Source organism: Quercus suber, unplaced genomic scaffold (genome assembly GCF_002906115.3).
Source record: "Quercus suber isolate HL8 unplaced genomic scaffold, Cork oak 2.0 scaffold_143, whole genome shotgun sequence".
Classification (NCBI taxonomy): Eukaryota; Viridiplantae; Streptophyta; class Magnoliopsida; order Fagales; family Fagaceae; genus Quercus; species Quercus suber.
Genome location: NW_027069604.1, coordinates 790,070 through 815,977, shown reverse-complemented (window position 1 = coordinate 815,977; position 25,908 = coordinate 790,070). Strand labels below are relative to the sequence as shown.

At 34.4% G+C, this 25,908-nt stretch overlaps 1 protein-coding gene, 2 long non-coding RNA genes and 1 pseudogene across 3 annotated transcripts; 3 read left to right on the top strand and 1 right to left on the bottom strand.

The window, feature by feature from the left end:
• Positions 1–318: 318 nt before the first annotated feature.
• Positions 319–2,489, bottom strand: LOC112024090 (probable LRR receptor-like serine/threonine-protein kinase At1g56140; annotated as a pseudogene).
• A 426-nt stretch (positions 2,490–2,915) lies between these two features.
• On the top strand, positions 2,916–12,620 carry LOC112024082 (uncharacterized). Its single transcript, XM_065776835.1, has 7 exons — positions 2,916–3,023; positions 3,910–4,113; positions 4,969–5,072; positions 8,954–9,024; positions 9,819–9,886; positions 9,971–10,027; positions 12,196–12,620. The coding sequence occupies exons 1-7, from the start codon at positions 2,916–2,918 to the stop codon at positions 12,490–12,492; spliced, it is 909 nt and encodes a 302-aa protein (XP_065632907.1). The 3' UTR covers positions 12,493–12,620.
• Positions 12,621–12,800: 180 nt separating this feature from the next.
• Positions 12,801–17,863, top strand: LOC136061217 (uncharacterized). Its single transcript, XR_010630248.1, has 3 exons — positions 12,801–14,863; positions 16,272–16,664; positions 17,826–17,863. It is a non-coding gene; the product is annotated as an uncharacterized LOC136061217 (long non-coding RNA).
• A 3,033-nt stretch (positions 17,864–20,896) lies between these two features.
• Positions 20,897–22,134, top strand: LOC136068948 (uncharacterized). The gene is made up of 4 exons (XR_010630247.1): positions 20,897–20,994; positions 21,092–21,408; positions 21,802–21,897; positions 21,997–22,134. It is a non-coding gene; the product is annotated as an uncharacterized LOC136068948 (long non-coding RNA).
• The last annotated feature ends 3,774 nt before the right edge of the window (positions 22,135–25,908 follow it).

Here is a 25,908-nt window from a genome sequence, read left to right as displayed (position 1 = left end):
AGTGAATTTTTGACGTTTTCTTTATGTTTTTCATATGAATAAATTAAGTGATATCTCCATATAATAAGTCTCACTATTTGGGAAGGAAAAGATAATCCTTAGAGCATTAGTCAAGCACTAGCCAGCTGAAACTAAAATTCGGCTAACAAAATCCCAAAAACCTATTATTGGGATAGCTACAAGATAGCAGAAACATCTTTGAACTACATTGCATGGTCAAAATATATTTTTAAATTCTCTCTTGAACTTAATCGACTATGCATCCAATTAAGGAAAGATAACAAACTTCTATATGCAACACATAAATATGGTTCATACTCATTCAAGAAGATACGTCTTTTCTTCTTCTAAGCTTGAGTCTGAATTTCGCCTCCCACTAACCATTTCTAGAGCCACAATGCCAAAGGCAAACACATCAGTTTTCTCTGTAAGGTGTCCACGCATGGCTTACTCCGGTGCAAGATATCCACTACACCAGTAACACAATCATATGCACAATATATTGAATATTAACATAACTAAAAATAAAATAAAATAAAATATTATATAATTCTTAGAGACAAGCCAGCTAGCATAGCCTCAAGGGTCTTACATTGTCCCTGCAATGCCAGTGCTTATGTGACTCTTGTTATCATCATATAGCTTGGCCAAGCCAAAGTCTGATATTTTGGGGATGAGATCAGAATCAAGCAGGATGTTACCGGCTTTCACATCTCTATGTACAATTCGAAGTCGTGACTCCTCGTGAAGAAAGCTAAACCTCTTGCTACACCAAGCATATACCAACTGAGATTCAAACTTCTTTCTCCTGTCTCATGCAAGCATAAAAATTTAAACTACCATACTATACATAGAAATATATATATATATATATATGCACATAAAGTGAGATAGAGCAGCAACAAAGATGTGTTCATATACCAAATAATGCTTGATCAAGGCTTTTTTTCTCTAGATACTCATAAACAAGGAGTCGTTTATTTGCATCAACACAACATCCATACAATTTCACGAGGTTACGGTGTTGCACAGCAGATGTAATAGCAATTTCAGTGACAAACTGGTTCTTTCCTTGGTGTGATGCAGCAGACAATTGCTTAACAGCAACGACTCTTCCATCAATAAGTGTTCCCTATTTTGCAACGAGTTTAAACACAAATATCAAAGAAAATAATTATGAGTTACTCATCAAGAGAGAGAGAGAGAGAGAGAGAGAGAGGTAATAAAGAAAAATATAGAAATTTTTTTTTTGGAATAGATGACGTTGCATTGTGATTCTTTACTGCAGGGCAATTGATGTTGGGTTAAAATATTGAACCCGATTAGTTAATTCAATTATCCAAGTTGATTAATTATCCAAATTAAATGCAATGCAATATGCAGTGTGTTTTTTCATAAGATATGGAAATTATATAAAAATATGACCCTAACAATTGCAATATATGTCTAAAAGCTCTTGGCAATTGCAACATATGTATAATTTCTCTAAAGTTACATCTAATGGCCGACCTTGAGGCACTGACATAGATGTACACACATTATGTTGTTGATAGAGTAGGAACTTACCTTATAGACAGGCCCAAATCCTCCTTCTCCAAGCTTGTTAGCTGGATTAAATTCTTCTGTAGCTGTTTTTAGTTCAGCGTAGCTGAATGTGAATGGTCTGACATCTATTCCTAAGAGCTCTACAATTTCAACATAAACGCAGGCTGTAACTCTGAATCCATTGTTTAGTAATCAATTTTCTTAAGTTGTTTGCAGAAACTGCGGGATAGTTTTTACTTGTTAAATTGAGAAGCGTCCCCATGTTAAGCATAAATTATCAATGTGGTTTTTTCTAGGATAGTCATACTATTTGTGCACATGTGCATATGGGCATGTGTTTTGGTATAAAAGCCTTTGTGAACATGAAATTGAATTGAAGTTTTTTTTTTTTTTTTTGAGAGAAAAATTGAATTGAAGTTGAATGTGCAGTGTTGTAGTACTTAAACACAACGTAAATCATGCCACTTGATTTCTGGCCAACTCGCTAAAAAAATTAGTAAAATAGGAAAAATTCAATAATTTTAATACGTAGACTAAATTGAAAGAAGTCCAACAACTATCATAAAGGTGCCCACTTGATTTCCGGCTTACCTTCATCGTCATTGGTTTGAAGTCGTTTTCTTTTCCGGATGATATAGAAAACTATGAAAATAGATAAAATGCCTCCAACACAGGGGAATGTGCAGAATAACTGTGGAAATGATTTGTATATAGTTAGTTAGGCAACGCTTGAAACTATAAGGGAAAGTAGACATTTCAAGTTTTAAAAAATTGAGATCCATTTACATAAATCTTGAGTTTTAGAAACTCGAGTTCCATGCAAAAAAATTTTTAGTTTTATCGCCCCTATAGTGGCGTTTTTAAGTCCTATAGTGACATTTTAAAACCTTATAGCGGCGTTTTCCTGCAAAATTTTTTCCATAAGCGTTCAATACCAGGTTCATGGAGCCCTATAGTGGCGTTTTTATGCCCTATACTGACGTTTTTAAGCTTTATAGCGGCGTTTTTCTGCTAATTTTTTTTTTAACTCCATTTTTAAGCCCTATAGTGACATTTTTAAGCCCTATAGCGGCGTTTTCGGAACTCGATTTTTTAAATCTTGATTTTTACTTGGATTTTTTTTTTTTTTTACAAATCAAGCCCTAAAAACTTGATTTTTATCTTGGAACTTGAGTTTTAGACACTCGAGATGCTAGTTTTCAACTTTCTTTTGCAACGTGACAACTAACTAAATATTTTAATATTTATTGTTATTTAGAAAAATATTCCTCCAACACCAATACTGATACCCACGATCAGACCAATCAAATTGCTGTTGCTACTCCTAGGACTGGGTATAAATTCTATACAGAAGCAAGGCAGTCAAAAACATGATAACATTGAAGGAAAGCAGTACCTCATCTTTTTCTCGCATCTACAATTTTTACATTGTAGTACCTGTTGTAGTATTTGGGACTAAGATTGGGTTATTGTTGATGGCACTGATGGCTGAAATAGAAGGTCCATAAGTACCTTGAGCAGGTATGTAACTAGTCCCTTTGCCAGCCCAAAAGAAATGGATTTCAAGATAGTTTTCTGATACTGGAACCACAAATTGCCTCTGAATGCCTTTGAATGATCCACTGGCTTCCTTTCGTATGTCAAAATCATGTAAATAATGATTCGCCTGATATAATCATACTCAAAACTTTAATAGAAAACCTAAAAGAGGATTAAAAATTTTAAGAGGTACTTTTATAGGAAATCAGGGGAGGGACCAATTCAATTTTTTTATAGACAATATCATTTGAAGAGGAAAGCTGATAAGATAGAACACTATAAATACAATTTTTAGGTGCAGTGCATTAAGTAATTATTTTTCCCAAAGAGAATTAAGTTCAAATCCAGTTATGTGTTTAAATTTAATAGGAAAATTTAAAGTAGTGAACCTAAGAAATGGTACCACAATTTTGTCCTCTAAAGCATTACAAGTGTAAATTTAAGAGGTCCATGAAATCAACTAAATAAGTACCAAGAAATCCCCAATCATAGTACAATATTTCATTCCAAACTACACTATCATATGTCGAGTTTAAAGTTTAAATTTATATCTTCATTCCAAATTTATTTACTACAAAACGCGGGCCCATTAGGCCGTGTTTTTTTGGGCCGCGTTTATTAAAACGCGGCCCCAGACGGGCTAAAGCCCTGTTTTAAAAACGAGGCCATAGAATTAGTCTAAAGCTGCGTTTTTAAATGCGGCCCAAGCCCCTTAGCTATGGCCCTATTTAAAATCGCGGCCTAAGGACCTGTTTTTTTTTTTTAGCTTAAGTACTAAAAGTTCAAAACCACTGGTCACACACAGCTCCTAGCCATCACACATAGCCCCTCCATGATCTGAAGCCCGATACATCGCAACCCATCACAGTCCTCCGATCTTCCTTTGGTTCCGTCGTCTTCTCCACCACAATCTCCACCGACTTCCACCAGATCCCTCCCTCCGACCCTCTCTTCCAAACCAGCGACGTCGTTTTGATATCACCGAACGCCGCCATCAGCCTCCATCGATCTGAAGCCCGATATATCTTGGTGAGTCTAATTTCTCAAGCTCTCTCTCTTTGCTCTCCATCTCTTTGTCTCTTTATCTCTTTGTTCTATCTTTGTTTGTCTCATCTCTTACTCTGGTTTAGATTGGTGGTAGCTTTGGGTCAGAGTGGGGACAGTGGAGGAGCACAAGAATGGCTGTCTGGGTTTGGGTTTTGATTTGTGGAGGAGGAGCACAGCTGCCTTGGGTCTGGGTTTGAAGGAGAAGGGCTGTTGAAAGGCCATTAGTCTGTCAATTTTGATCTCTTAGTTAGGGTTTGTAATCTCCAATAAAATCTTCATTTCATACTCTATTTTGTTCCCCTTTAAAGGGGGAGTAGGAGAAGGAAAGTGTATTTGTCAATCCACCTCATATCTTTAAACTTGAATCTACAGATTTCACAAAATCTTGCCAACATTGAGTGTTTTTTTGTTCATTAATGACACTTTTTTTTTTTTGCATGTTGCTCGTACCAAAAAAAATCTTTATGATTGAATTTTATTTTTGTTTGTTACTGATTTTATTTGTAATGATCAGCATGATATCTAACATGATTTAATTTACAATAGTAGTTATTTTTGTGCTTATTATTGTGTTGAAAATCTTATAATTCTGTGACTGTATTCTAATTATTTTACTTTTAGTATGTCAATATTGCACTGATATTTGAATCCATTAATAGAAAATATAAAACCATTAGCTCGTTTACATGTGCATGCTTACTTCCTACAACAAAACTGTGCCAATTGAAAAAAGCTTAAGATTTTAATCAAGTGTGGTAGAAGTAGACAGGTGTGTAATTCTTATCAGTCTGTTATCTCATTTCTCTATTGACAAATTTTAGTGCCAATCTTTTGCAGATACTTGGTTTCTTCTTTGGGGGGATTGTACTCAATCAGCTTGGCTTGTTTAGAGATCTTAAAGAAGTCAAAATTCTGTCCGAATGGGGAATTGTTTTTTTGTGGTAAGCTTAATCACTTGTCTGCTTAAGGTGCCATTTTGTTGCTCTTATATTGTTGGAACCAATTGTCGTCATCACTACAACATTTGAATTTCAATTCTGTTGCTTTTCATGATCATCATCATCATCACAAAGCATGTATTTGCACAAAGACACAAACAAACCCCTAAATATGTACCCTCTTGTTTTCTGATAGTAAGATTTAAACCTGAGACCTACCATAACCACAACTAACTCTGTGCCATCTCAGCCACCTAGTCATTAAACTCTGCATTTTTGTTCTTTCTCAAGTTAACCTTGAGGGTTAGCCGTGCTCCAATCCCTAAATCCTCCCTTCCATGAACACATGAGAGTTCCTTCTTTTAAAGAGGAGAGGTATCACTTGCCTATAGTGCCATTGGAGACTCAACCAGCTGATATGCTCCTGCCTGTGCTTCTGAAAATTTTAGCTTTTAACATTGCATATTTATCATGTGCTTCCAATTTGACCAAAATTTCAAAGTTTAATAGTTTACTTTTTTGTTACATCTCATGAATTGTGAAGTCGGCCTTTCCTTATTATACCACCATCATTTGGGCTTCTTATGTCTTATTAGTTAAAGGAAAAAGCTATGCCCTAAGGGCATTGGTTTAGAGAATATTTTTATAAACTTTTTATGGGAAAAGAAGAAAAAAAAAAAAAACCTGACTTTTTATTTTGGGATAACTTTTTATATTTCCCATGAAAATTGTATTAAATTTTCCTATAATGGTTCATTAATAAATGCCTAAGGGCACTCGTAACCCTTAGTTAAATGTATTTAATTACAATATCATAAAAGGTACACACAATTATCTCAGTGAACAACTAATATATAAACAAATGTATCATTTTATTTTAATGTGCATTCCAATTGATAATTAAATATTGGCTAAATATACACAAGGAGAAGGGGAAAGTGTAACTCTAAAACATTCTTAAAATTACTCATTTTATGTTGTGTGGCTACGTTGACAATGTGAAGCTAGCCGTGTTAAATTAATAGTAAGGTTAAATAATAAATGCTACAAAGAAATAATGCAGGTACGTACTATGTGTATTGTTTTTTTTTTTGGGGGTAATAAATCAAAAGAGACAAATTAAAACACAATAAACAGCCAAGAGCCAACTAATGAAAATTTTGTTAAAAATTAATTACATAACAAAATCGCTTCAAATTGTATTTAAGACTACCCAAATTACAATTAGAGATATATATGTCGGTGATAAATTCATTAATATATTATTATATAATTTTACAAAATTTGAACTATCTTATTTCAATTTCTTAGCGACAATATAGAACAAAAAAAAAAAAAAAATTCAAGGCACTTGCTTTGAGTATGTTTTCTAGGAACTTAGCTTTGAAGATTGATTCACACAAAACAATAAGAAATTTTATAGAACCAATGCAATACGTACGGCAATACGTACCCATATATAGTTTGCAACCTCTATCACCGATTCTTTAAAAAAATGACTTTAATCACAAGAGGGAAAAAAAGAATACCGTGCATAGCAAGTTGAAATGAAACCTGAGATCAGCAAGACAACTTGTAAATTCAATGTTTAGTTGTGAACATGGACTTCTATGCACCAGTTGAGAAAATTCTTCTCCTTTACGTACCTGGGCTTGGAAATCGTACATTTTGAAACTACTTGGATTCCATTGACAATAATTTCATTGCATGGTAGATTAAAAAGTGTGCGCTTAATTATTACTACTTCCATTTACATGTAATTCAATTTCATCAGTTTATAATCATTAATTTTCAAATGGTCACAAGTTTCTTAAAAGCTAGGAAAGACTTTTTAAACACCCACATCTCTTCTCTCTCCCTCTCTATATCTTCTTCTTCTTCTTCTTCTATTTTTATTTTTATTATTATTAATTGTTGTGGTTAGAACTTAGAAGTGCCTTGAAAATATGTAAATTAACGTTGTCCAAAATTCAATTTGATCTTTTTGCTCATTTTAGTCTTATACATTTTATTCGTGTTCAATGAAGTCCCTTTGTCACCATTCGTCCAAATTGCATCGCTTTATGCCCCAAATAGTCGTAGTTTTGGTATTGTAATCTTTTAAATTAAACAAAATCTAGAATACTTATTAAAAAATTTTGAAAAAAAAAGAAAGAAGAATTTTCAAATTGAGGAGTTTGGTTTTTCCCCTTCTTAAGTTTGAGCTTTGTCAGTCTCAAAACAGGAATTCATTTCTACAGGAAAAGATCTTTTAAAATGTAGGTAAGAGTCTTACTAAAAAAAATGTTGTATTTCAGATAGAAATCTTTGTTAATGGAGGATTTTTTTTTTTTTTAATGTAAAAAAATTATTTTACTTACCATAAATATTGGCTTTTCAATTTCAAATTAAGAACAAACAAATTCTATAAGAAAAGATCTTTAAAAATGTGGACACTATGAAAAAAATTCTAATTCCACTAAAAAAAAATTGTTTTCTCGTCTCTTTCATTCCTTAATTTGAATATAAAAATAAAAATAAAAATATAATTCTATTGATTTTCTGGAAATTAATTTTTCTCTTATTTTTTGGATTTTTCTTTTTAATTTTTTTAATTTTAAAAATACTAAAATGATGACTTTTAAGGGCACTTAACGCAAGTCGGCAACCCATTTAACAGAGTAGATGGGAGGAATGAATTGACAAGAAAGAAACTTAGAGGACTGAAATTAAAAAATCAAAATCAAAAATCAAAATTACAAGATTGAATTAAATTTTGTGTGAAGTTAAAGGATGTAATTTATAATTTTACCTTAAATATTTGATATTCTTTAAACTTTAAAGTGTACCGTTAATAAATATGTAGATACGATAAATTTTAAATATTTGTATATTGCTTATAAAACGTCTAATTAGGTAATACTATTTGAACCACCGCACACATTTATTGTGATGGTCACTTCACAAGTATAAGTACCTATAGGGTGTAGGGGGTAAAAGCAAGGTATAAGTCTTCAAGAATAAGCTTCACACACATGTACACTTAACTTAGGCTATAGTAGAATTTCTATCTTGTATAAAAATAAAAATAAAAACTATGTGGGTACTGTGCTATGGGCCTATGGCAAATGAGACTTTAGAAGAGAATGAGATCCCAAGTTCACAGAACATAGGACTGCCACTAGCTTTCGACTCACAAAACTGAAACAATTTTGCATTATGATAAATTGAGCTTGATAAGATGACCTTGAAATAACAGTTGGAAATCTGAGAGTTTGATTACTACTATTAGTGCCTAGACTCAAATCTATGGGTCGGTGTTGTGGTTAGGCTTTTTGAACCTTTTTTTTTAGGCTCCGGTGGCTACCTATTTTGCTATTTTGCAATAATGGTCTATGACTGTGCCTTTCAGTTTCTGTTTTTCTGTGCTGAGTGTCCACCTTTTTTGTCTCCGTTTTTTATTTTTAGATTCCTTATCTGTCGTCTCTAGTTCTGGTCATTTGTTTTTTTTTCCCTGATAATCCTTATCTTTAGAAATTTACTCAAAATATTGTGGATTTTTGGGTTTGGAATGCTACTCCCTTTTGTGTGTTGTGGACTGTTTCGTGAGAGACGAATGGTAGAAATTTTGATGGTGTTGAAAGGCCTATTTGTGTAATTAAGTTATTTTTTTCCAGTCTTCATATGAGTGGTTGACTGTTTTAGGCAGCATCCTTTGTAAAATCATGTGTTTCTCAAGTAAAATCATGTGTTTTTTAGTACTTCCTTGGCTTCATTATAAATGAAATAAATTTGAATGTTAATGCATGATGATGCTACTTTCAGTTTCTGCAGTTATTTATGTCTTTTTATTTATAACTTCTTGTTGTTCTGGTATGGTTCTTATGTGCACATATTCATGTCAGGGTTGCTGAAAGACCTTCAGACAGCAGAACTTCAGCTCAGAGAGCCAATAGTCAAGTTGGTTCTCGACAAGGTAAGCTAGATCTGGTGCCTCTTTTATTGGGTCATCTATGTATGGTGGATTTGCATATGTGCACCCCCATAACCATAAAAAACAGCGTGGTTTTAGATATTAGCAAAAAATATGAATTCCATATTAATTTAATGGTCTCATTAAATTGGAATTGGACTTTATGTTAGATCAAAATGACATTTACTTGTATGAATCTAGTCATAGTAAACTTTAAACCATCATAATCTATGTCTGATGTTGGCACTACTGCAGTCATACTAGTTGGAAACTTGGGATGTGATGTAAAAAAGATTGTGTCATACACTACATTATCATGGATGGAAATTTCTTAAAATTTGTGTATTGATTTAATACTGTATCTAAATATGATGATAACAGATAGCTGTATTTTGTTACGAAGAATTAATGAGTACAAAAACCCATGTACTCTTCGATACACACAGATAGGAAAAGAAGTAATTAATTATATTAATGCAAAATTGTCTCACTAAGAGAGTCTTTTTTCTTATTTTGAAAGCCACTGTGCTAAGCTTGTGTACTGTCTCATACATGATGTTTGCAACCCTAATTTGATATTTCATTTTTAATCATTTTTTTGTTATTCTTGTATCTTTAGACGCCAATGTTTGCCCACTTATAGATTAATTTCGTTCTTTGTGTGCATGGCACTTGAATTTCGACATTGAGATTGGAAGGCACAAATTATGACTACTTTATTTTCGAATAAGTAAATTGCTTGAGATGATTTTGGATAAAATGCTTTTCTTCCCCTCTCATATTGTTTCAGGTTGCAGATTATGAGTCAGTAGGGTCTGTTTTGCACATACGTGGGAAAAACATTCTAGAGAATGAGCATGTAAAGGTAAATGCAATGCTAAATTGAAATAACTAATTATAAATTGATAATTCTCACTCTTGCTTTGTACTTATCAGTATTTCATTGCAGATTGGGGCATTCCAGACTTTAGAACTTGAGCTGCATCAACCTTTTGTGTCACAAAAGGTGTGCTTTCTTGTTAATTCTTTTAAGTCTCTAAAATGTACAGTTGCTCCTTCTGTTGTCCAGATAATGTCTATACCATATGAAATGGTATTGGTATCCATATCAAATTTGTATGAATGTAGTCATTCGGGTGGAATGACTGTTAATCAAGTCAACTCGTAGGAGTAAAAAATTCTTAGCTTATTTTTCAACTTCAAGTGGGACAAAAATCTTTTGCAAACTTGTCAAACTGAGTACCAAATTTTACTAAAGAGCTCGTTCAAAGCTTTTTAAGTCTCCCTTAACATAGACGAGCAATACGAATTCTTAACCCTTACTTCTTAAGGAAATCCCAAACATACCCTTAGTTGGAATTATAACAACTAAAGCCTTTAATTCAAAGATAATTGTTTAGCTATTTATCTTGATAGCTTGTTTGGGTTATTTTCTTTTTAAAATGGAAATTTGGATTCTTAATTATCTTGGTATATTTATATTCAGTTAAAGTGCAAATTATACTCCATTAGTTTTTGGATATTTGGATTTTACATATTAAAGTTTTAGAATTTGAATTTTACTTCCTTAAAGCTGTATTCCATTTGCATTAACAACCCCTTCAACCATTGTTTTACGTTAAATGTCACATAAGGTTGGCACACATGTTTAATTCATTTAATAAAATGACGTTACATCATTTTCATCATAGCACATCATTTTTCTTTTAATTATTTAAAGTTTTTTAGGCTACAAAAATGATGGGACCTCATTTTTATTGGGCGGATTAAACATGCCTGGTAAGCTCATGTAGAACTTAACGAAAAATATGAATGGATAGACTGTTAATGCAAACAAATTATAATTTCAAGGAATAAAATACAAATTCTGAAACTTTATAATATAAAATCTAAAGACTCATAAATTTTAGGAGTAGAGATTGTAGTTTACTCTTTATATTCTAATACTAAATAGAAATTCAACAAATTTTTTTTTTTGGTGGTTAGAAATAAATCCAGTCCTTCTTTGAGCATAAGTATGGATTGCATTTGCAATTATATATTTTTAGATTAACACATGTTCTTACCATTGTTATATAAGGGACGTTAACTTATAGATTTTAGAAATGTAATCATGTAAGTTATAGTTCTTTGTGATATATAAAGCATTCCATTAACTTCGTATGTTGTGTATGAACACCATATATATCCTAGCCTAAATTTTAAAGTGATGTGAATTTACATATATTAGTTATCAAAATTTGAAAGATTACTACATAGGTGCTAAAAAAAAAATATACATTGTTGCAAGCAAGCCTTTTTATCCTATTTATAAACTCTAGACATTTTCCAGCCCTTATATACATGTGGACTAGGAATTTTAGTATGGGGGGCGAGATTTTAATAACAAAAATACAGCTATATGTATGTATTTGCTTAAAAAGGTTTTAGTAAAAAGTATCATGCTTTTGATAAAGAAGTAAACTAGCACCATATGAAGATTATTGATTCAATGTCTTTTTTAAACTTAACTTTATATTCATGTTTTTTTTTTATTTTTTATTTTTTATTTTTTTTTATAATTAACTTCTTAGTATTATAGCTTTTAAAACTCAATAATAAATTTTCAGATAAAATATGAAAACTTTAAGAGTTTTTTTCTTTTCCCTCTCAAAAATAAAGAAAATAAGAGATATCTCTACAATATGATTAATAATTATTATTTTATTCTCATTTATGACACAACTTTGCTCCATTACAAGTTTAAACCTCCTCTATATTAAAATTTAAAAGAAAAATGAAATTATTTCAAGATTAAGGAGTTCATAATTTTGGGGGACCAAAGCCAAAAAGAATAAAATTTTAATTAATTTTCGTAAAAGCATTTTTCAAAGTGCTCCCCTTCCCACAAGCTATAAACAATAAGTTTTTTAGGAAGACACTATTTGTCTAAAGTTGTTAATTAACCAAATTGTCTATTAATAACTTGAGCTCAACATGGGAAAAGTCTTGTTTATGTTTGTTTGTTAAACAAACAAGTCAAACTCAAGCCAAGTTTAGGTGCAGGACAAGTGTAGGACAAGTGTTATATGTTCTAAGAAAATTTAACCATACTTGGGTAGTATGTTCTTAACAAATGACAAATGAATGTAATTATAATAATTATTACCTTCGTATTAACAAATCTTGGTGTAGGTCAAATTCCGTACATATTGTATCGCAATGGATAAAAGTTGGATGGACAAGAAGAGGGGTTCAAGGGAATATTTTCAAGGTGTAACCCAATTCGTGGAATTTGCCTCTCTATCCGCGCGTAATGGGAAGATGTTATGTCCTTGTATGAAATGTGTGAATTTGATTTTACAACCAATAAATGTGGTACGTGACCATTGTTGGGCTTCGGGGATGATGAACAATTACAAAGTTTGGAAATTTCATGGGGAATCGGCGGTTGCTACGACGGCTACCAACTGTGGGAGCTCTCAAGTGTAAGATTCCGAAAATCTATATGGCGATTTTCGTGGGATGTTGCACGATTTGTGCCCCCCGCATGAAATGCCACCCGAACCAACGGAAGAAGGTCCAACTACGCAACATTCGGCTGAAGGTTCGAATGATGAGGCGAAGAAGTTTTACAAGCTGATAGATGATGTAGACAAACCTTTATATGAAGGTTGTAAGAAATTTAGCATTTTTTTAGCCATTGTCGTGCTGTTCTAGTTGAAGACTTTGTGTGGTTGGACGAACAAGTGATTTACTATGTTGCTTCAAGTTCTGATGGATATGCTTCCTTCATATGCTAAGTTGCCAAAGGACCATTATGAGGCTAAGAAGATAGTCCGGGATTTGGGTTTGGGTTATGAGAAGATCCATGCTTGTCCCAATGACTGTATGCTGTTTTGGAAGGAAAATGTTAACCTCGACTCATGTCCTTATTGTAAAGAATCAAGGTGGAAAACAAATGAGACATCTGTTGCTAGTAAAAATGCTTCATCCAGTAAGGGGAAGAAGAAAGCTGCAAAGATCTTACGGTGGTTCCCTTTAAAGCCAAGATTGCAGCGATTATTTCTTTCAACTGATTTGGCTACTTCTATGAAATGGCATGTTAATAGTCGTACTGATGATGGGGTTATGCGGCATCCTGCTGACTCAGATGCATGGAAAACGTTTGATAGTAAGTATTTAGAGTTCTCGTCTGACCCTCGTAATGTCAGACTTGGATTAGCTGCGGATGGTTTTAACCCTTTCGGAATTATGAGTTCTAGTCACAGTACGTGGCCTGTCATGTTGGTCCCCTACAATCTCCCCCCCCTTGGCTGTGCATGAAACAGTCATCTTTGATTCTATCATTAGTTATTCCTGGTCCTACCTTGTTAGGGATTGCTATAAATGTGTACTTGCAACCGTTAGTAGACGAACTAAGGGAGTTATGGGATGTTGGCGTACAAGCGTACGATGCATCTTCAAAAGAAATATTCCAATTGCGTGCAACATTGATGTGGACCGTAAATGATTTTCCTGCATACGCAGATTTGTTAGGTTGGAGTACCAAAGGTGGGTTGGCTTGTCCTTCTTATGCTGTGGAGACCGATTCTCGATATTTGAAAAATGGTCGCAAATTCTATTACATGGGATATAGACGGTGGTTGGATGTTGACCACGATTTCCGGAAAGAAGGTATGTTATTTGATGGATCTAATGATACATGATCGGCTCCTGAATCACCGGTCGTGTCATATATTATTCTGGAAACTGAACATTTACTTGCACGTTGTTTGGGAAGGAATTGTCAACTTGCTTACAATAAAAGAAAGAAAGGGGAGGCATACGAGAGTGGTTGGAGGAAGAGGAGCATCTTTTTCACCTTGCCTTATTAGGAGGATCACAAGTTGCGACACAATCTTGATGTGATGCATATAGAGAAGAATGTGATGGATAATATACTCAGCACAGTGCTGAACTTGAAAGACCAAACAAAGGATAATTACAAGGCGCGCCTTGACTTGGCAGACATGGGGATAAGGAGTGAACTCCACCTACAACAAAAAAGTGTTGATAAGTATACCATACCGCCTGCTTGTTTTCATATGACTTCATCGGAGAAAGATAGTTTCTTGCAAGTTTTGAAGGACGTAACAGTGCTTGATGGGTACGCTTCCAATATCTCACATCGTGTGAACATGAAAGAACACAAGATTTCTGGTTTGAAGAGTCATGATAATCACATCTTGATGCAGCAACTTTTTCCCATAGCCTTACGTGGGTCTTTGCCCTCTCATGTTACTAGGCCTTTGATAAAGTTAGCTTGCTTCTTTAGAGAAATTTGTTCCAAAACTCTTAAGGTTTCAGATATTGCGACTGTTGAGGTAGACATTGCAGTTACATTGTGTGAATTGGAAAAGATATTTCCGCCATCCTTCTTTACAGTGATGGTACCTTTGGTCATGCACTTAGCTGCTGAAGCCAAGATTGGTGGTCCAGTGCACTACCGTTGGATGTATCCCATTGAGAGGAAAGATGTGTGTAATATTATTGCTCAACTATGAGCTTCATGTGCACGTTCCAATTACTATTGCCAATCATTAATCTTATCATTCCTCTATAGGTACCTTTCACGCCTTAAGTCTTACGTACGAAATAGAGCTGCTCCAGAAGGGTCTATTGCTGAAGGATACATAATCGAAGAGTGCTTAACATTTTGTTCACGGTATATGGAAGGAGTTGAAACTATATTCAATCGACCCACCAGGACGATTAAGGACTCAATAGGGGTGGTTTCGATCGTGGCACTAAACAATAGAGAGTGGACCCAAGCCCATCGCTACATTTTATTCAATTCTGAAAACATCAACCACTTTCGTGAGTAAGTACTATGTATACAAATATGATTGCACATCAATTCAATGTATGTTAGTTCTATTAACCCTAATACAATTGCATGCACAGGATGCACAAAAGATTGATAGAGGATGAACTCCGAAAAGGCCATAATCATAATGTTTCCAAGGCCATTATATATGAGCACCACATGGAGAAGTTTTGTAGTTGGTTTAGGGGTCACGTACGTATGACATTTTCAGCTTCTTAAACTTGTAACATTGTCCTAACTATGATTACTTGTACTGATGTGAATAATTATGTTTGGATACGTTAGGTGAGGTCGTTGACTATTGCTGATAGGGAAAGGGAGGGAGTTAGTGATGCCCTTGTTGCATTGTCCAAATAGCCATATATTTATGTAAAGCGGTTCAAGCATTATGTCATTAATGGCTTAAAGTTTAGGAGTGTAAATGATGAGTCAAACAAGAAAACGCAAAATAGTGGAGTTAGTATCACCACTAATGGTGGCATTACGTTCTATGGTGTTTTAAGTGATATAATCAAGTTGAACTATTCTGACAATATCAAACATGTGTTATTCAAGTGTAAATGGGTTGATGACCAAAATAGGAGAGGATATAGGATTGATGAATTTGGGTTTCCTATGGTGAACTTTACACACTTTATACATGGTAGGGATAAAATTTCGGATGAACCATATGTGTTGGCATCTCAAGCTACGCAAGTTTTTTATGTGGAAGATAAAAGGCAGAAGGATTGGTATGTTGTTGTTAAAACTAAATCTAGCGATGTGTTCGATGCTGGCATTAGTGCCCAATGTGATGAGGATGACACATATAGTTTTTCTGAGAATGTTCCGTACAATATAAGCACTAATGAGGTTGAGTGAGAACCTCGGTTGGACTCGGGATGATGTAGAGGGAATGACAATTGATGTCTCTATTATTGCTGAAAGAGATCTTCATGAAGTACACAACTTAGACAATTTTGAGTTTATTGACGATGAGTTCGACAATGAAGATGACAACGAGGACGAGTACACCGACGAGGAGTAGTGTACTCGTTTACTGATGTATCCATTTATGAATTAGTTGGAATGCCTCTGTGTAGTATTTGATGAATTTGTTAATTCCTTTTAATATTGTTATTACTAAATAATTTGTACTTATTATGCATTCAATTCCTTATAAACTTTGCTACCTATTGGATTTCAAATTCATTTCTTGTCAACTTGGATATAAGTTCGTCTGGTGTTAGGGTTTCAGTTTGTTGTTGTTGTGGTGTTTGGCTAACAGAAGCTCTTAAACTTTGATATATGCTTGTATATAGTGTTAGATGTGAAAATGAGTTATTGTACTTTGTCTTTTTCACTTACATTGTATGCAAGTTTTTATGTTGTCTATAATTAACATTTTTTCTGTGTGGTAAAGTTTGTGGACGTAGGAATGGGGAAGAAACGTCGATTGCTGCTTGTACACGTTGGCGAAGGACCCTCACATTCACGACAGAGGCATGAGGAGAACTTGGAAGCTACCTATACTACTCCGCAAGCAAGAGCGGATGCTCGTGATGTTGGTACAACATCCCCAGGTAGTTTACACGTTCATTGTTAATGTAACGTTTGATATTTACTACTGGATGCATAATTTTTCTGTTGTTGGCTGCAAGAATGCAAAGGGAATTTCCATTGATGGTTGTTGATGTTGGTGGGGGATCGTCACGTTCACCACAGAGCATGCAAGAAGAGCTAAGGGCTGCCCTTGCGGCTGACCAAGCAATAGGGGATGCAAGTGATGATGATGAGACCCAACCCCCTTCTCTAGGTAGTTGACATGTCTTGAAATGTAACGTTTGAGAATAAATACGACATGGAGCTTTCAATCAATCTTTTAAGTGTGGTCATTTCGTCCATTTCTCTTCATAGAATTAGGTGTCAAGTGTTCGAAAATGATATAAATTTAGAATTTTTGCATTTTCAAAATAATACTCTTGAAGGACGCCTAATGATACCATGTGATTGTGACAAACTGAATAAAAGCATTACATAGAATACACGTAAAATTTATCGTATTAACTTCAAAAGATTGTAGAAATTAGAAGACTGAATTGAACTTATGACAAACTTAGATGATGTAATTTGTAATTTAAACTAACAATTGTATGTAATGAAAGTAGGCTTTAAATTATAGATTTGTGTGAGCTACTTGAAACTTTAATAGAGTTTCATCTGTGGAAAACGTAGATAAGGATAGCATGTAATGCATTTAATTTGGGCTAAGGATAGCATATAATGCATTTTAATTTGTACGGTATGACAAATTTAGAACCATAATTTCATAACATTGTTTTGAGTTGTTGTAGCCATATAAGAACTGAAAAAGATGTCTATGTGTGAAGTCTTAGGCTACTTTAGAAATAATATGAAAAAGTAATAAATATTAAAATAACGTATGTGTGTCTACGGACATTTTGAATTTTTAGTTAGGAAATTTTACTCAATTATTACCATTGTTCATTTATGTCAAAAACTTTATCGTCATTGAATAATTTATAGATGCATCTATAAATTACTCGTGAGTAATTTCAATTTTTATTATCTTAGCTGCTTAGAAAATGAAAAAAAAGGAAAAAAAAAAAGAGATACTCTTCTCCCTTTCTCTTATTAGCTTGATTTTAAAATCAGTATACTTAGCTGCTTTGAAACATGCTTTTTATTATGTTCTTGACATAACAATGCAAGACTGCCCATTGCTTCTTTTAATTTCATGAAAATATGAATGACTTAATTCACTTATTGTCCTGAGTAATAAGTAAATTAAGAAAACAAATGGGAGAAAAAGTAAAGCTAAAAAGCAAGTATAATAATGCCATGATTGACGAACATCACTATCATGTTAAGAGTGTGCACTTGAGCTATATACAGTAACTTCTGTCTAATTGTGAACTTTGAAATTTCATTTCTAATGGCAGTTTACTATATGCAGAAGATTTGGTTCAACAAACCCAAGAAACCAGTAATGTGCGTGCAGAAGAGTTGGGTCAAGAAACCCCCGAATCCAATAATGGGACTAAAAAGCGTGGGGCAATGCTAATGCGAAAAATATGGACGCTTCCACCGGATAAGAAAATTGAGTTGCCGTTAAATGTAACCGGCCAATCGCTTGGGGAGAGTGGACAGACATTCATAAGGTGGTTGGGCACTTTTTGCATCTGCCCCGCCTACTGCCCACTAATGCCTTTGAATTGGACGCATGTCCCTCCTCACCACAAAGAAGATGCCTGGGTTGAGATTCAGGTATTAGCATACTTTGTTTGTCTTTATCATTGAAATATTTGTGAGTTAGCTAATCCATATATATATGCCCGAATATGCTCAATGCACTATGAAACATGCCGATATATATACATTTCATAGCCTCATACTTCATTTATACTTAAGGTGAATGATTCAACAAGATAAGTGGGCCTTTGAATTGTCATAGCGTTAAAGGTATCATATACTTTTCCTAGCAACAGTTCCATTAAGATTCTCGTACAATGTTTTCGTAAAAAAAAAAAATTATCTTACAATGTGAATTTTTTTTTCCTATTCATTTTGTTTTTCTTTTCCTTACATATAATTTAAGAATGAAGAGAAGAGATAGGAGCAAATATTGGGAAGGAAAACCATCATTTGTTTTAGAGTGAAATGTCATTGGAGACATAAAAGTGAAAGTGAAGGAGAAAGAACATAGATGATTTTTTTGTCAGTGAAAAAAAGATGCTTGTCATCATTTATTGCCATGCATGTTCACGGTTTGGACCAATGTGGGAAATCCATGTGAAAAACAAGCATGGTTGGTCTTACTCTGATGGTGACACATGCAATAGAAGATGGATTCTTTGACTTAGCATAAATCATTTATGAAGTATAAGACTCAACTTTATATAAGAACAAAGAATTCATACCAATGAGATTTATGTCACAGAGCACCTTCTAGTGGATATCATTAGGAAACAGGAAGTAGGAGAAGTCTTTAGGTTTTTGTTTAATTAAATGAAAGTTAACCATCCAATTCATTTTGCTTACAAATTCAGACTTGTTCAATCTATAGCTATATTACGCTACTTTTAATTGTTATGTACAACCAAATGTGTGCTAAATGGCATGTTCAGTAGGGTGGACTATTGCACTATGCTAACTCATTTTTTGCATTTCAAAAAAAGTGGATCATTAACCCAGAAATTCTCCACCCAGCTAATCAAATGGCGTGGGCAATGCACCTACTAGGGGAACTGAGGAGGAACCGACGTACCAAGTTGAAAAAGAAATGCTACCCAAAAGATGCGTCCAAAGAAGAAGTCCTTGCAAAAATACCAGGATAGGCTGAAAAGCAGCAGTATGCAGATCTAGTTGACTATTGGTTTCATCCAGATACAGAGGTTCAACTATTTTCTTGCTCTATTATCTTTTATTTATAATATAAATATGATGGGGTATTTGAATTTACCGAGTACAGTTTATGTAACTAATTTCTTCGTTTTAATTTGTTGGTGGGAATGTGTTTGTAGACATTAGTTAATAAGAACAAGAAAAGTCGTTCATGGCAGAAGGACATAGCAAGGTCAGGGCCTATAAGTTTTGCCCAAATTGCTGACAATATGGTAAGAAATGCATAAATTGATAGGAACATTTCATTTGTCTTCATTCTCTTATTCATAGTTTTGACGTTGTGACAGCAAAGACAAGTGAGAAAGAGGAAATGTTTGTAAGTTGTGTGAAGGAAATTGGGTTGGGGTAGTAGCTAGCCAATATATAGAACTTTGGGACCAAAAACCAGTTGATACTAAGCATTCACATAAAGAAAACAACTCACATGTCTTTTTGAACGTAATCATCTACGGCTTTAAATTTTTTTATACATTATATTGCATGTTATGTCCCAAATTTCATTTGCTATGTTTTGGTTGTCAATTGCCGCTTCATATCACGAATATAAATTTTCGTTATTGTAATGAGACTGTTGAGTATGATGTAGGCAAAAGAAAGTGGGCAAGCAGTGGAGTGTGTAGTTGTTTTCACGAAAAGTATACTCCAAGAAAGATGGGACTCCTATTAGTACCAATGTGGAAGATAAGATTGTAAGCCTTATCGTACCCTATTTCTTTCGTATTTTGTGCGTGAATTGTTTGTAGTGAGTAATATGTTATTTTGCTTCTTGTATGAAAACAGAACAAAATGATTGCAATCTTAAACAATGGGGTCTCACTACAAGGAGACTGTCACCAAGGAATTTTATGGTCAAAAACTGATACGTTTGCACAAGTGATGGGGAAAGAACATTGTGGACATGTACGATAGGTCGGTTTTGGACCAACCCATCAGGAAGAAGTGGGTCCAGCCTTCCATGTTATATATCGACTCCACCATCGTCCAGTGAAACGGCCCAGCGGATGACTAACTTGGAAAATTCGTTGAGGGACGAACTTGCCCAGGCAGAGCAGAGGCATTAGGAGCAAATAGCCGACATGCATGCAAAGCATAAGGAGGAAATCGCCGAATTACATGCGCGGCATAAGGAGGAAGTCACTGAAGCAATAGCCGACGCTCAGAGAAACATCTTAGCCTAATTGCAGCCATTTCTAAATACTCTTTCACTACCTCAAGTACTTTCAATGTTGTAATTAATTTACTGAAAATTGCGTGTTAATTGCTCCTCATTATTATGTACTACTAATACGATGTGTTTAATATATTTAGGGTAGCGATCCATCACAATGTCTTCGTTAGATGACTCTTCCACATATGTATTGACAGGTATGTCTACGAGGAAATGTTTTGCCTCCCTATGTACCAACTAATTGAATGTGACAAAATCAATTCCCATGAGATTATAGTGTATTTTTTGGTACCCAATTGCTAAACTGGCTCTACAGAGCCCATCTACTCAATTTTCAAATTTTATATGATGTTAACATTGTTGAGGTAGTTTTATGGCAATCATGCTAACTTAACTCATTTCATCTCTTTCTGTAGAAACATCCTCAGTAAAACAAAGATTTTTATGTATATATAATATATATAAAGAAGAAAAAGAAAAAGAGAAAAGTTGAGCTAAACGATCCTGAGGTGGGTTTGGTCTTATTACAATGGAAATGCTGTAGAGAAGCCAAGTATGTATTATTTCATGAGCTATATATTCTGATGGTTTTTGATAAAAAAATTGTGTCTTTGACGTTTTTTTTTTTTTGGGTTATGTCCTCTGATCAGTTATATACATAATTATTATAGAGAAATCTGAAAAAGATAAGAAGAACAGATTTTGATACAAAGTGTGGGGGATGATCATGGCGGTTGCTGAGAATGCTAGTCAAAATTTTGAGAATACTACTAATGTAGTATCATTGGTGTTGGTTCTGATGGTGGGTATGATGGCTAATGGGTTGGTGGGTATGAGTGATATGAGGGATTTGAAGGAATTGTTGTCTAAGTTGAATACTTTGGCTGAGGAATTTGTGCCTCCTTCTGTTGCTAACAATCATGGATACTTTGGTGCTGGTGGGGTTGGATATGCTTACAATGGTGGGGTATGTATTTTTGTTTTTATTGTCTTTTTAGAGGTTGTTTGGTTGCTGAGAAAATGAATTATAAGTAGTGATAATAACGTTTTGACTATTGTTTTACCAAAAGTATGTGTTTTTTTATTTTCATACGTTTTGGTTTCTGAACTATGGAAAAACTCAATTATGTGGTAGTGGAAGTTTGAGGGTGTTGTGCTGTGTTAGTGTAACACATAGAGCTGTAAGAAATTTAATATTTTTTCTTTTGTAGACATTTTCTCAGGAACCAAGTAGGATACAAGTTTGCTCATTTTGATCACATGCATCATTTTTTGAATTATTCTTAGTTTTAGAAACTGGCCATTTCTAGTTCTAATTATATATTTCTTTTATGCTTTGTGGCTTCCTGGTGTGCTCAAGAACTATCTATTGTAATTCTGATGCCGAGGCTCCCAAGAGACTATCATCATTCAACTCGTATTGCTTTTGTTGAGTTCACAGTGGTAATTGCTAAGGGTGAGACTATCATCATTCTGAACCAAAAGTTTATCAATTCTTAGAGTGGTAATTGCCAACTTTGTGCTTTTTGGTAATTGACTGTTGTGTTTTATGCAGTGCCCCACATGTAGACAAAGGCACCCTAGAAGCATTCAAGATAGCTATAGGAAGTTAGAAATAGTGATGTGTTGTATTGAACTTGATGCCTATTTTGTTGTTGTATTGAACTACAAAATTGTAATTGGAATTGGAATTGGAATTAAAATTGTATTGATAATTGGAATTGTGACAAGTTTGAGAAAATTTTTGAATTTTGCTAGAATAACAAGTTAGAATTGTGTGTGTGACAGGTTTTTTTAGTAGCATTTGACAAACTTATAGTTGCGTTTTTGTATTTGCATTCGTCATCTAGCCTAGACAAAAAGTTTTTTTTTTTTTTGGGATTAGTCGCGTTTAAAAACGTGGCTGAAATATAGTTAGTACACGTCGGGGTGGGCCTTCAAGCGTGGCCTAAGTACCAATCTTTAGGCCGCGTTTTAAGCCCAGCCTAAAGACTACATCTTAGGCCGCGGTTAAAACGCGGCCTAAAGATCAGATCTAAAACGCGACTGTACGTATCGTTCTACAGCCGCGCGTAAAACGTGGCCTAAGCTCCGATCCTTAGGCCGCGCTTAAACCGCGGCCCAAGCTCCAGACCTTAGGCCGTGTTTTAACTGCGGCTGTACGTCTCGTTCTACAGCCGCGGTGAAAACGCGGCCTAAGGACCGGAGCTTAGGTTGCGCTTAAAACGCGGCCACATACCCTCTGAGGGCTGTAGTCACGGGTTTTAGGCTATATTCAAAAATGCAGCCTAAAAAACTGTGGCTATAGGCCAAATGGGGCTATGGCCACGTTTTTTTGACCTATGGCAAGCGTTTTTAAGCCGCGGCCATAGGCTCTTTTTCTTGTAGTGATTACTCTCTTAATTGATATAAGTTATTTTTTTTATTATTTCTATTATTATTATTTTGGGTACTCTTCTACTTTTTATTTTTTGAACTCCCTCAACTAAATTCAACTCACGATTTCTTACTAGTGCATTAATTTTACTCCTCTAAACAATTTTTGATGAATAGTTTTTATAATTCTCTAGTATTAAAGTATACATCATTATTACTAGTAAATTTTAACCTTATTTATTTTATGAAATATAGAATATTAGAATTCTCATCCCATTTTAGGATTCCATCCTTCTATGTAGGATCCCAATTTTAACATGTTTTATCATGGGTTTAAAAACTGAACCGGTCAAACAACTAAAAAAGGTAATGGTTCCCAGTTTTATGGTTGGACCCTGGTTGGACCAATGGTCAAATCGATGATGTCATAATTAATTAATTAATTAATAATTTTAAATTATAAAAATATAAATAATAGAATATGTAATATGTTTAAAACTAAGAATATTTAGTTTTAAATAAATAATTTTTTTAAATAAAAAAATGTGAGTTTAATTATCACATCTTATATTTAAAAAATTAAAATAACAAACCCACAACTTATATATAGTATTAAAATAACATATTAGTTTAGGAAAAATGACTTTTTTCTTAGCTTAGGATTGGTAATAAAATCAAATAGAGTCGGGTGACCAATCACACTTTAGAAAAACCTAATGATTGGTGGCAACTTTACTTACCATTGGTAAATCCATTAAAATTGACTCATCTTTCCAGTCACACATGAGAGGTACTACCCTTCTTAACAACACCTGAGCTCTCGGGCATGTACGCTCCAGGTGCGCGCGAGCATCGTTGCGATGGGTGGTTGAACCGCCACGAGGCATTGACACCGGCGACAAGAACAAGCCCCTATTCTCCTCCGTAGAAGGGTTGCGTCCCACCATCAACAGGTACTAGCCACTAGTCGTCACTTCTATCCTCGCTTCGCCGCTGAATTTGTCAATCTAGGGTTTCATTTTTTTTCCTCTGGTGCATCTATTTACTGCCTATTATGAGTTTATAATTTTTTTTTTCTCAGGCTGCTATTGATAGTTATGGTCGTTGGTTGTTGGCTATTTTCGGTGGATGATATTATTGTTGGTTGTTCTTAGTTCCCTTGATGGTTGTTGGGATTGTTGAGTGTTGATGGTTGAGTTTTTTTAGTTTTATTGTTGATTCTTTGGTTTAGTTGCTCTCCACGAGTCCATTTGTTCACTGTTAGTTGGTTCTTTAAAATAAGTTTCTTTTGTTACGGATTTGAAAGGTGGAGTTCAACCTCATTTTATGTTATCTCCTGATATGCTTTCAATTATCCCCATTCACCTTGATGGGGGTAATTATGCACAATGGGCTCAAGCCATCAAAGTGTTTCTTCTTGGTAGAAACAAATTTGATTATGTGATTCATGAACCTCTTGTGTCTAGAGACTCTAAATATGCTGATTAGAGAGTAAAAGATGCGCAAATTAGGAGTTGTTTATGGAGTAGCATAGAGTCTAAGATTAGTTCTAGTTTGGTTTTCTTACCAACTGCTAAACTTGTTTGGGAACAGGCCATGGAACTTTACTCTAGTGTTTAAAATTTGAAGCAGATTTATGATCTTCATCAAAATTATTTTTCCTTGAGTCTTTAGTGATTTGTCTTTGGAAGACTATTGAAACAAGTTTAAGGATATATGTGAAGAGCTCAAATATTTATCAGTCCATCTCTTCTGATGTTAAAATTATGAAAAAAAACCAAGATTCTATGAATGTTGCTTGCTTCCTCTTTGGATTACCTAAAATTTTGAATCCGGTGAAATCACAAATTTTAGCTAGTCCAAACCTCCCTTATCAAGTGAAGTTCTGGTAGACTTAGACATGCCACATTATCTTACTCTAGTACTTCCTCATTCCCCTCCTCAAGTACTAATGCATTACCTTCTGTTGATAAATCTGTCTTTACCACTTATATGGGGAGTAATAGAGGTGGTTGTGGAGGTGGAGGTAGAGGTCGTGACCAAGGGGGTTGTGGCAGTGAACAAGGGGGTCAAGGTAGAGGACATGGCCTTCGTAAGTGCACTTATTTTCATGGTGAGAATCATACTGTAGACTTATATTAAGTGTTGTATGGTAAACCCTTTGCTCACCAAGCTAGTTTTCAAGTTGAAGAACTGCCTTCACAGTCACTTCCACCAACATCCAATGTAGTCTTTATTCTTGAGGAAGATTACAATCACCTCATGTCTTTGCATTCTAACTTTGATGGGTTTGGTTCTATAGCTACTTTGGCTCAACAAGGTACTTCCAATGCTTGTCTTGCCACTCAAGACCCTTGGGTCATTGACTCAGGTGCTACTGATCATATGACAGATATCTCAAGTTTACTCTCTAACCTTGGGCATTTTAATAGTCTTCCCAATATTACATTGGTAGATGGCTTAGCCATTACAATTTCTAGTTTGGGCACTACCAATCTCAGTCCTAATCTTTCTCTCTCTTGTGTCTTATATATTCCTAATTTTCCCTTTAATCTTTCATCAATTAGTAAGCTTACTAAACTTTTGAATTGCGCTGCCATTTTTTTATCCACTCATTCTTTTAGGATCTCAAGACAAGGAAGATTCTTGGTGGAGGGCATGAAGCCAGTGGACATTACTACCTAGATTAGCATGGTTCTTCTAGTTTAGTGGGTTCTCATTTGTCTATCTCACCTTGGTCATCCATCCGTCCATAATTTAAAGTTGTTAGTCCCGTTGTGTCATCAAATAAAGTCCTTAAAATGTGGATCATGTAAATTGGGCTAACACCATAGGGTGCCTTTTGTCTCTAAGCATGAGAATTGTGTTAGTAGTCCTTTTCATTTATTTCATTATGATATTTGGGGTCCAACAAACACTCCCTCATTGTTGGGATTTAGATATTTTGTCATCTTTGTTGATGATTATTCTAGAGTCACCAATCTTTATCTTATGAAAGAAAGGTCTGAATTGTAGTCAATTTTCAAATCATTTTTATGGAAATAAAGACTCAATTTAATGCTTCACTTCATATTTTTCGAATTTGATAATG